The sequence below is a fragment of the Saccopteryx bilineata genome, chromosome 8, assembly GCF_036850765.1.
Source record: "Saccopteryx bilineata isolate mSacBil1 chromosome 8, mSacBil1_pri_phased_curated, whole genome shotgun sequence".
Classification (NCBI taxonomy): Eukaryota; Metazoa; Chordata; class Mammalia; order Chiroptera; family Emballonuridae; genus Saccopteryx; species Saccopteryx bilineata.
In genome coordinates this window covers 66,092,438-66,104,518 of record NC_089497.1, presented here as the reverse complement: position 1 = coordinate 66,104,518, position 12,081 = coordinate 66,092,438, and the positions used below count along the sequence as shown (strand labels likewise).

At 49.3% G+C, this 12,081-nt stretch overlaps 1 protein-coding gene across 1 annotated transcript; it reads right to left on the bottom strand.

The window, feature by feature from the left end:
* Positions 1-6,590: 6,590 nt before the first annotated feature.
* Positions 6,591-10,318, bottom strand: RTP2 (receptor transporter protein 2). The gene is made up of 2 exons (XM_066241329.1): positions 10,085-10,318; positions 6,591-7,363 (listed from the first exon to the last, which is right to left on the bottom strand). Exons 1-2 carry the CDS (start codon positions 10,246-10,248, stop codon positions 6,859-6,861), a joined length of 669 nt encoding a protein of 222 aa, XP_066097426.1. The 5' UTR covers positions 10,249-10,318; the 3' UTR covers positions 6,591-6,858.
* Positions 10,319-12,081: the final 1,763 nt, after the last annotated feature.

The following is a 12,081-nucleotide window of genomic DNA, read 5'->3' as shown; positions in this document are numbered from 1 at the left end:
CTCTTTGTCTCTGTCTCTCTCTCTCTTCCTCTATCTCCCTAAAAATCAATAAATTTTTTTAAAAAAATAGATGACACAAAGTCAGCATTTTCTTCACTTCTACCTTGGAGGTATCCCAGTACATGAAAATACACAGGATGGTTCTTGCTGGGGGAAACGGTGTGGGAAAGAATATTGCTTCCAAGATAAGAATTCAATCAGTCAACCATTCTGATTAAGCAGTTACTTTGTGCCAGGTCCTGGGGACAGATGATGAAAAACAACTGATACACATCATACAGGCCAACTATACAATATGATGAGCGCAGTAGCAGTGGTTGCCTTGCGGTGGCGACATCTTAATGTTGCCTAGGTTGTCAAAAAAGGCTTCTCATGAGAACTTAAGTTCTGGAATCAGAGAGACCCTGAATTCCAACCTCAGCACTGTGCCATAATAACTGGGTCACTATGAACCAGTTTTTAGACCTCTCTAAGCCCCAGACATAAAATAGAGATAATAGCAATTGCCTCGAAGGGTGGTTTTCAGAATTAAAGGAGATAGTGCATACAAAGCGCTTAGTATAGCACTTCACACACAGTACACCATTGTAACAGCAAATGTTTATTGAGCGCCCTCTCAATAAACTGTCTGTATTATTATTATCCAGGAAATGAGATGTGCCTGGTTAATGAGACTAAGTTTTACCATTAGCAGAAAAGAGCTCTGGAAGAGTTTAAAGAGGGAGTGAATTGGTCATACCTGATTATTAGAAACTCACCTGGGATAGTGAGAGGGGAGGGTAGGCTGTAAGGGAGGAACTTAAGGCATGATGATTATTAAGGAGTATACAGAGGCAAGAGACACTGATGACACATTTGGGCAGCAGTGAACAGAAAGGAAAGAAAGGAGAACAACCCCGGAGTTACACAGGAAGAACAATCCAGAGCACATGGTGACCGATTCATGCAGGGTGAGAAAGGGTGATGAGAGAAGGTCAGAAAATAACTCCCAGCGCCTGACTGGGATCCACCTGGCATGCCTACTGGGGGGGGAATGCTCTGCCCATCTGGGGTGTTTCTCTGTTACAACCGGAGCCATTCTAGCGACTGGGGCGGAGGCCAGGGGGCCATCCTTAGTGCCCGGGGTGGCTTTGCTCTGGTGGAGCCTTGGCTGCGGGCGGGAGGAGAGAGATGAAGAGGAAGGAGAGGGGGAGGGGTGGAGAGGTAGATGGGCGCTTCTCCTGTGTGCTCTGGCCAGAAATCAAACCCGGGAATCCTGCACACCAGGCCAATGACTCCGATGGGTCTACCATATCATGCTTTTTACTTAAAAAAAAAAAAATTTACATTTCTTTTGAATGCTGATGAACAGGAGACACCAAATCTTTTTCGCCTGCAAACTACTACCTTCTTTATTAGATCTAGCTAATAACACTGTTTTGTCTTTTTCCAAATAGCTCCAGATATATGGAAAAGATTTATATAGGCGGATGGGGATCCTCAAACCCCTCAGCGAGATCTTCTGAGAATGGCTTTTAAGATACCTAGAGGCAGAAAAAGCCCAATAGAGATCAGGGGAACTACCAGCTTTTAGGACACACCCTTGGAGGCTCCAACGCCCCAAAGGGGTCTCATAGGGTGCCATCTGGGTCCTGCTTCAATAGTGGAAAGGAAGGTCATTGAGCTAAAACCTGCCAGGCTTACACGCCTCTGCTGTGAGGAAACAGGGACACTGGAAGGTGGGCTTCCCCCTCGCTCCTCTAAGGGAGGGTTCAGTCTCTTCCAGCCCTGCTCCAGCCACCTATGACCTAACCCTGCCTAGAAAGCTGGGGTTTGCCACTGAAGGCTGAAGGTGCCCAGGGCCGTCAGCCCCATCTACGACACTGTGGACGAGCCTAGGGTATTTCTTCCAAGAAGCAGGTAAACTGATCTCATTTGCACAAGGGCCACTTAACTATGTTTTGCCTGAATAGTCAGGTTTTTTATTCTTCCCTCAAAATTCTCTGTTGTGGGTGTTGATAGTCCTATTTTCTGCTGCTTTGCTTAATATATAGTGTTTCCTTTATCCCTCCTACCTCAATGCCCCACTCATATTTCAGGCTGGGACCTACTCCTAATTTAGAGCTCTCTTTCCTCCTTTTGCCAACTTGTATTATGAATTTACCTTTGCCACCCAGCTTAGTGTATCCCAAGGTTCTCTTTACTATGCCACAGTCACAGAGCTCCAGGGAAAAGCAACCTGGTCTCATCTCTCCAGGCAGAGGAGAACAGAAGCTCCATATCCACGCATGCTGCAAATGGCTTTTTCCAGTCTACCAGAATCATAACCAGCTAGAAGCAGCAGTCATTGGGACTTGGACATGAGCTGCAAAGTATAGAATGATGACAACAATTCCAGTGCCATGTGAACTTTTCCTGTGGGGAAATTTCCTGGACTCCTGCTCCCTGTGACAGCTCCTAACAGACTGAACTGGGGTTGGGTTGCATTTTTCAGGAATTTGGCATGGTGATGGGGCCAATTTGGACTTGGTGAACATGTTAAGGACACTACTCTTTTATGGATTCTTACTGTATTGGCCAAGAGTTTGCTTAAAGGCTTTTAATCACTGTAAAAAAAAATAGAGGACTGGATGAAGAAGATGGGGCACATATACACCATGGTATACTATTCAGCTTGGAGAAATGATGACATCAGATCACTTACAGCGGAATGGTGGAGTCTTGGTAGCATTATGTGGGGTGAAATAAGCGAATCAGATAAAAACAGGAATTGCAGGATTCCATACATTGGTGGGACATAAAAGCGAGACTAAGAGGCATGGACAGGAGTGTGGTGGTTACGGGGGGGGGGGGAGGGAAGGAGGGAGAGGGGGAGGGGGAGGGGTACAGAGAGAACTGGATGGAGGGTGGCGGAGGACGATCTCTCTTTGGGTGATGGGTATGCAACAGAACTAAATGACAAGATAACCTGAAAATGTTTTCTTTGAATGTATGTACCCTGATTTATTGATGTCACCCCATTAAAATAAAAATTTATTTATAAAAATAAATAAATAAATAAATCCAAAAAAAAAAAGAAAAGAAAATAACTCCCAGACTTCTGAGAAGGAGAAGGAGCAAGTTTGGGTGGAAAAATTATGAGATCAGCTCTGGTCACGCTGAAGGTGCTCTCAAGGGACAGGTATATCGGTCTGGGGGCTCAGCAGAAATGCTTGGAGGAGATATAGCAGCCAGGAATTCATATGCAGTGAAAACAGAAGTCATGAATGGGCACATGATACTGAGCAGAAAACCAGCAGGGTAAGAGCCCCCCGGAAACCCTGGCATGCACGGGACGAGCAGGAGAAAGAACGCTGCAGTGGGGAGGACACAGAAGTACGAGAATGGGGGGCGGGGGGCAAGTGCTGTCATGGAATCTTCCAGGAGAGGATGCAAAATGCAATAGCAAGACCACGCCAGAGACAAGCAGAAAAGTGGCCACCGATGAGGCAATGGGTATGGAATGAGTTTCAGAGAAATGGAAGTGAGACTTCCATGAATTAAGGAGAAAATAATAGGTAGAGAGAAATAGAAATATAATCTACTCTTTTGAGTGGTAGCTCAGTGGATAAAGCATCGATCTAGAATGCTGAGGCGGCCAGTTTGAAACCCTGGGCTTGCCCGGCACATGCAAGAAGTAACTATGAGTTGATGCTTCCCACTCCTCCCCCCTTTTTTCTATTTCTCTCCTGTCTCTAAAATATCAGTAAATAAAATATTTTTAAAAATACACAGCGATTGTTAGAGGGGAGGTGAAGTCAGAGGAGGGTCATTTTACTTAAACATGAAAGCTAAAGATATGAGAAGAACAAGCTGATGAAAAGGGAGAGTATGTTTATCTTCTGGAATTTTTCTTGGACTTCATCTCATTTCACCTATTCACCGTCACTTCCATTTCAGCGGCTCTTCAGCACTTGACTCCCTGGCCTCCCCTCAGAGGCCTCGGCTTTCTCACCCCCATGAAGCCTGCCCCCCCCCCTCGACACAATCTTGGCAGTCTACCCCTAAGCTTTATATGCCAGAATTTCAGTAAGAGATGTTACTGTCACTCCACTCCAATCCTGTCCCTTCATGTCCCTTTTGAGACCCCCAGGGTGGGCCAAAGCAGGGGGCAGACAGTCCTCTGGAGACCACTTGATTTCTGAGCTCCTGATGTTTATCTTCCCAGAGCCACCATGTGTCTGCAGTTGAGCAACGCCCGCCCGCCAGAGCACATACTGTGTACAGGCCCAGCTGAGCATCCTCTGTAGCTGCCAGAGGGGAACGCGCCTCCCACACCTGCTCGCTCACAGACACTCCAGCTGATGCTCTCCCTGCGCCTCTACTGCACCCACCCAGGCAAAGGTCGATTCTTCCAGGTTGCTAGCTCTTTGCAGGGCCACAGAGGAATGTGGACAAGTCACCAGAAACCCTTGCCACGGCTGGGGAAGAGGAAAGCCAGCCTGCATGCCCAGTGGGCAGGTACAACACAGCACCCATCTCTGCAAACACACCTAGCCAGGTACCCTGCCTTGAAGCTCATGTTCAGTTCTCAGACCACACTTGGAGCTAAGGCTCTAACAGTGGGCTATAGAAAGTTCTAAAACCAGGGAACAATTTGGGTATAAATAGGAGAGTTTCTGTTTCTTATTCCAGACAGTAATAAACACAGGGTCATTCGACGCCAGACCATGAGTTAGATTGCCCCAGTCACAGCTATGTCTGAAGGAATGGGCACAGCAAATGCATTCCTTCGGTGGGGTGGGCGCAAGAACTGGGAAAAGGAACAGGGGCTGGGAGACAGATGCCATCTTCACTGCTCATGCTTCCCCGCAGTCATCGACTCCCCTGAGTGGAGACACAAAGCCCTACTGTCACCTAGAAGTTCCCCACTCACAGACCTGCCTCATCTGTCCCTTCTCTCACCATCCCCAGGATCTAGGGCAGCTATCATCTGCTACAAGGTGTTCTCATACAGGAGGGCAGTGTCACACAGGGTTCTATAGCCTGTGTCAGCAGTGGTGCCACAGCTCACACATTTCTGAAAAACACAGGAATAGAGTTTCCAAGCCCCAGACTAAGACACATGCACACGTGCACACGCACACACACAGACCCATCACCTTGCAGTGAATTTCAGCGAGTCTTATCTTCCCAGGAAATAAGTTTAGGCAACACTGAGATCCCCAGATTCTAATTAACTGACAGCCAGAAGCACAGACATTACACATTTATTTGCAGATCTCTACCGCACCCCATCTTGCTGTTCCTTCCTCCAGAGGGCTCCGTGTGCACCCGTATCTACCTCCTATGAGTCCACATACATTTAAGTGGGAATTTCAAGTTCTAAACCAATGCTGTCCAACAGAAATCTATGTGAACATGCTCTAACTTGCACTGCACAATATATTCAATGGTAACCATTGGCCACATATGGCTATCAGGCACTCGATATGTGGTTGCTGGAAACTGAGAAGCTAAACTTTAAATTTTATTTTATTTTAATTAATTTAAATAATCACATATGGCTAGCAGGGGTCGGGAAACTTTTTGGCTGAGAGAGCCATGAATGCCACATATTTTAAAATGTAATTCCGTGAGAGCCATACAATGACCCGTATATGTTACACATTATCCAATAAATATTTGGTGTTGTCCCGGAGGACAGCTGTGATTGGCTCCAGCCATCCACAACCATGAACATGAGCAGTAGGAAAAGAATGGATTGTAATACATGAGAATGTTTTATATTTTTAATGTTATTACTTTTTTTATTAAAGATTTGTCTGCGAGCCAGATGCAGCCATCAAAAGAGCCACATCTGACTTGAGCCATAGATTCCCAACCCCTGGGCTAGTGACTAACATATTGGACAGTGTAGCTCTAACCAATTCCAACCAAGCAGGCTCTAGCACCAGAGATCAATCTGAGTGTCTCTCTAGAGGCAAAGGCGAAGGTGCCAGGAGACAGGTGCTGTCTTCACTGTTCAGGCTTCCCTCTGACCATCGCCTCCCCTGAGTGAAGACACTCTGCCACCTCATCACCTGGAAGATTTCTAGGCTGGGTGAAGACACATTGAATATTGACTGAAGATGCATTGGGTGGGGCCACTCACCTCGCCAAGGGGAATCACGGCAGGACTGTCAGAAGCAGCTGAAGGTGAGCTTAACTATGAGGCAGGGGCAAGACAGGTTCTAATGGGGTATGGGATATGAAAAGGAAGCAAGAGGCAGAGTAGAGATGGAGGTGAAGAGAGAAATTCCCTCTCCGTGGATTTAGTACCCTTCTCCTCTGCCTCCATCGCCATAAACTTTATTTATTTATTTGTTTGTTTATTTATTTATTTTACAGAGAGAGGGATAGATGGGACAGACAGACAGGAACGGAGAGAGATGAGAAGCATGAATCATCAGTTTTTCATTGCGACACCTTAGTTGTTCATTGATTGCTTTCTCATATGTGCCCTGACCACGGGCCTTCCGCAGACTGAGTAACCCCTTGTTCAAGTGACCTTGGGTCCAAGCTGGTGAGCCTTTTTTTTTTTTTTTGCTCAAGCCGCCAGATGAGCCCGCGCTCAAGCTGGCGACCTCGGGGTCTCGAACCTGGGTCTTCCACATCCCAGTCCAACGCTCTATCCACTACGCCACCGCCTGGTCAGGCTATAAACTTTAATTAAAAATTAACTATTACCTCCAGACTTAGACTAAAGCAGACCTCTTATTCTGCAGAGTAATAAACTGCAGTCCAGAGAGGTAACTGAATTGTCCAGAGTCATATCGGATCTGCCGCAGAATCAGGACTGGGACTGTGTCTTCCCCGCTCTCGCCCTCACGCGCCGTTGAGCAACCCCAACCAGCTCCACTAAAGGAAGGCAGGTCTGCGGAAGGAGACCTGCAGGTAGACAATGAGCAAGCAGAGAGAGGCCCAGAAGAAGCACCAGCGGAGAGAGAAGAAATTGTAGCCCGAGCCTTTCTGGGCCTTTGGCTCGGAGGCTCCAGAGAAGGCCTCCTCTTCCAGCAGCTTCTGGCTGGGCTTCCAGTGCACGATGCCCTCCTGGCAGGCCTCGCAGAACTCTCTGCGGTGCAACCCGCTGCCTGGGCGGCTGGCCACGTGGATGCGGTACTGGCCACCGTCCTCGCCGTAGCACTGCTCGCGCAGGCTGGTGATGAGGTTGTCCACCAGGCCCTCGATGTTCTCCTCCAGCATGCTGGACTCGTCCGGCCGCGCTGTGCCGCATTGGTAGCAGAGCTGCTTGAAGACGCGCATGCGCACTGAACCTATTCGCTGGGTGCGGTCCAGGTGCATGTGGAAGAGGATGACCACGTGGGGCGACTGCCAGGTGTGCCAGCACCAGGAGCAGTGGAACCTGCGGGGTAGGGAAGAGAAGTGGAGAAAATCGACCTCCTCCCTAGGGGCACCTTGCCCTGGAGGGGTCTAGAAAGGAAGAGCCTCGTTTGCCTGGCCCTGTAGGTAGAAGTAGAGTGTTTACTGCTCCCTGAGTTCCTTAATGCTGAAGTCTGCCAGCTCTACCTCCTCCCAGTAAGCCCCCCGGGAGCACAGTGGCCTCAGGAGTCTGGCATAGGAGCCATCTGGCTTCCAGCTCTGCTCTTAAACCCGTTTCCTGCGCACCCTCTGGTGGCCCCGCTCCCCCCAAACCTAAGGCATCAGGATGTGCACTTGGATGCTGCACAGGGGTTACTCCCCTAATCTGGGCCTTATTTATCATCTGTGAAATGCAGACCACTGGTGCCCAGTAAGGAGGCTCAGCCCTCCCGTGACTCTGATGAGAGGGGTGACCAGCACCTCTCACTCAAGCGTCCTGCCTGCTCTAGGGAAAAGAGGAGGGTCCTCTAGCTATGCAGACCCTAAGAATCTGCCAGATGGGTGGGTTGATGGGTGATAGGCCAACAGAAAGAGGATTAGAGTCCCATCCCTGCTCCTTCACGAAGAATAGTCTCTGCCTTGACAGATCACTCCTAGATCCCACTCCACCCTGCAGTAGAGACTGGAAAAGTGAATCCTGCTCTGCATCGCCCCCCTCCACACACATGCACACATGAATACATACCATGTTGTCTAACCCCTCAGGAAACATGGAAGGGAGTGGCCTGAGACAATCTAGCCACACCCCATTCCATCAGCCCCCACCCAATGCTTTCAAACCTTTGCTGACAGAGCACTCCTTACCTCTAGGAAAGTTCCTTCTAGCCCTGACATGAACCTCTCACAGGCCCCTGCCACAGAGGATTCACAAGCAGTGACAGGGCTGAGTCTGCCCTCACTGCGGGCCCTCTCTGAGCTTTGAAGGACCTCTGATGAGGGACTCAATTCAATCCACAGATACCACCAAGCACTATGCAGCCCAGGCTGTGTGTGGGGTAGAGATGATGCCAAGCCTGCACCTGAGGCCCACAGACAACATATGCACAGAACAGTACCTAGCACAGCCCAAGTAGGGTTAGCAGGGAGAGCAGCCTAACTAGTTCTGATTCAGAAGGGCCCTTACCCCCATGTTGGCCAGAGCTGCAGATCACCAAGACTCATGTGACCCAAGGTTCAGAGGTAGAGTGAGCTGAAGCACAGAAGGACAGAGCAGCCATCCTCTAGGCCTGCCTGAGGCCAGCTGGGAGACACTGGTCACCATCCAGATATAGGACCAGCTGATCCCTGAGGCAAGGAAGTTCAGCCACTAACTTCTGGGCCATCGTGCCCAAGTTTCTGGCCCCTTGCACCAGCCAGCTCAAACGCTTCCTTTTTTCAGCCTCCTCCTCCACATCTTCTTAAATAAAGCCAATCCAAAGTTGTTCCCTCTCCCTCAAGCCAGACATCAGATCTTAAATCCCAAAATATCAGACGTAATGGAAGGGGACCTTAAGGATCATCAGCCTTTCATTTTACTGAGATGAAACAAGCATGAAGAGAAAGAGGGCTCTCTGTGCACATGCAGCTAGTGAGAGGCACAGCCAGGACCCAGCACATAGCAGGTGTCCAATAAAATGTTTCTTAGATTGATTTGAATTGAAATGAACCAATCAACCTCTGCCTCTCTGTTTTATTTGTCCCAAACACAGGCTCACACTGGTATTTCGAGGTCTTAGAGCTAGAATACAAACGTAAGCTCCCCATCCGCAGCCTGCCTCCCATTCCCAACCTCTGAGTCATGCTGCACCTGAGGAGCTTCACATATCATCATATCTGAACACCCAACCTGTGTGTCGGTGCCCCCAGAACACGGCCATTTGTTGGCCTCTCAGGTCCTAAAGGTATTGTCTGTATTTGAGTTGATGGACCCAGGGAAGAGGCAGCTCGTGCAGAGAATTCCGTGGTCCCATGTTAAATCACGGTATAAAGAGGGAGAGGCATGTAGGCTGCAGATGGACATGTCTCCTTGGCCTTAGGACTCCTTGTACTGTGTGAGACCCACAGCTCCTATAAAGTATGCAATGCTGGATCCCAGACCTAAGGAAAGTCTGACCCAAAGTGGAGTCTTTGTGTCACAGGCCCATAAATAATAGAGCTGAAAGGGGCTTGGCTGATCATCTAAGGCCAATCCCCTGGTTTTGCAAATGTGAAAACTGAAACCAGACAAGAACTGATTTGCCCAAGGGCACAGTTAGCTGTAGAGCCTGTGTCTGAACAATAAATGTTTTTGCATCCAAATCATATTGGATAGACCTGACTGAGCAGACATTGGACCAAAGCACAGCCCCCCATCCCTCACTAAGACTTCCCCTAGTGGACCTCATGGCCCCCTCTTATCAGTTTCCATTCCTCTTTTAGAGATTATGAAATTAAAAAAACATGTAAAATGTCAGAGATTGCAGAGACATTGACAATATTACAGCTCTTCAATCACGGTGTAAAACCAAAAACAGAACCCAACTGGCCAGGGTCACTTCAGGGTCAGTGGCAGAGCTGGGATTAGCACCAAGGTCTTTCTGGCCTACCTGGCAGTTTCTCCTCTGCCCCCACCCTGACCTGACACCAGCACGAGGCTCCACACATCTCTGTGCCTCCGTTTGGCCATGCCCGGGGCTGTGCTCCAGGGGCTGCCTGCAGGGCCCTCCTCTCGGGGCCTCTCACCTACCTGCCTGAGGCATGCTGCTCCAGGTACTGCTTCCAGCCAGGATCCAGCTCGTTGGGCTTGAGGTTGGGGTCTATGATGAGTTCCCAGCTGTCAGCCGGCTTTGCCACCTCCATCTTTTCATAGAAGACTTTCTTCCACTCACAAGTGGTCAGGCTGGTCGACATGGCCCTGCTGGCAGGGGCAGAAGTTGGAGCTCTACCTGAGTGAGAACGCAGAAGGAGCCCGGGTAAGTGCAGAGCAGTTCAGTCTCTGTGGTCTGAAAATCCTCCTCATTGGGGCCAGGAAGAAACAGGCCCCAGCAACCTCCTTTGTCACCCTGGAGCCTGTTACCATGGCAGCTGGGCCAGGGCTGGGGAGGAGAGGTATCTCAAGGGAGAGTCCCAGGGCCCTGAGGTGAGCTTGGGAGGCAGGGCTGGGTGTTGACAGTAAGTAAATGAAGCCAGCAAGGGGGGAGGCTCAGCCCAGACCAAGGTCAGGCCAGCTTCCAGGGACCTCCAGAAGGCAAGGACAATTCAGTGGCCCTGTTTCACTATAATGCTCTTCTAGGCATTCTCCACATCATGTGCTCTGGCAACTTTGTCACCCGGGAGCCAAGGAGAAACAGGGATGGAAGCTGCAAAGCCTTCATCTCCTACTCCCAGATATCCTGGGACCATCACTTACCACGTGCCAGAACTGACGCTTACCCTGCGTGCTGGCCACGGCGGGAATCAGTTCCCCCCTTCCCCCAGATCGGAAAACGGGATTTGCACAGCTCAAGGTAGCTCATCCAAGACTCAGACCCAGGCCTTCCGCACGAAGGGCGCTTGTTCCCTTACTGCAGTACTGTTGAACTCTCATTGCACAGGGACTGCGAGCAAAGTGACATGGTCCTTTAGCCCGGGGAGATCTCAGACCAGTTAGTGAGACAGAATGTAATTTAACCTGCTTCGAAAAGCACGGTCATAACATCTTAGATTCATAGAGTCATAGAATTGTTAAAACTCATTTGGTTCCTGGTCCCAGGCCACACCAGGGCAGAGGCTGGAGGAACAAATGTGTTCTACATCGCAGCGTCGTGCTGCTGGCACTGCTGCTGAGAGAGGCAGGCAGTAGGGCGCCCACAGCTCCCTGAGGCCCAATGTAAGGACTTTCAGAGATGTGCCCCTGAGACCTGTGTGTTCTTATGGGCTGCTGTTGTCACCCCATTACATTTAATTTCTAAAGAAAAAAATAAGTTAAAAATTAAAAAAGAGAGTCAAAATATGAAATATAAATAAATAAATAAAATAAAGACTTTAAGGACTAGGTGGGAACTTGACTCCAAATTTTCATAATCCAAAGGAAGGCACAATCACAAGAAGGAGGGAGGCAGTTTCGGCAGGAGAAGACCGGGCCCTTTGGTAGCTCCCTCCACGTTTGTCCCATTGTCTGTGTGGCCTCAAGATCTCTCTGGTCATTTCCCTCTACGGACTGCAGTCCTCTCACCTGCACAGGGGATGCTGTGCTACATCGCAGCCAAGGCCTCCTCCATCTGTAACCGTCACAGGGCTCTGTGACTTGGAAATGGATCCCGGGACATGCGGAGGGCACTGAGTGAAGGTTGTGCAGAGTTGAGAAGGTTTGCTGGGGACAGGAAGAGCACTTTTCAGTGCTGAGTTCCAGAGTCAGCACCTACGTCCAAGTTGGAGACAAGACGATTGGGTTTTCTCTGGGAAGGAAGAATTTTTCTCCAATAGCTTGGTGTTGAAGACTTCAGAAAGGACAAAACTATATCTTAGAGTGCTTGGCAGAGGGCTCTAGATAGGATCTTTATTTTCAAATTTCTGATTTCTTCCTTGAGTTTTCCACCTCTTAATCTCCCTTGACATCAAATTACGACTCCTGGAGTTCAGGAATGGGAAATGACTTGCCAACGCCTCAGAACTGGGCTGCTCACACCTCACTGTGTGCCCCCTCAACTGTCGGCGACCTGCCCTGGTGAGATGGAAGCCCCTTGAGTTCCAAGGAATAAAATT

What these genes read in the sequence shown, in the direction of transcription:
- RTP2 (XM_066241329.1), bottom strand. Translation starts at nt 10,248, where the DNA reads ATGTCGACCAGCCTGACCACTTGTGAGTGGAAGAAAGTCTTCTATGAA. An exon ending in GAGCAGCATGCCTCAGGCAG is followed by an intron (nt 7,364 to 10,084) that starts GTAGGTGAGAGG and finishes CCTACCCCGCAG; the next exon opens with GTTCCACTGCTCCTGGTGCT.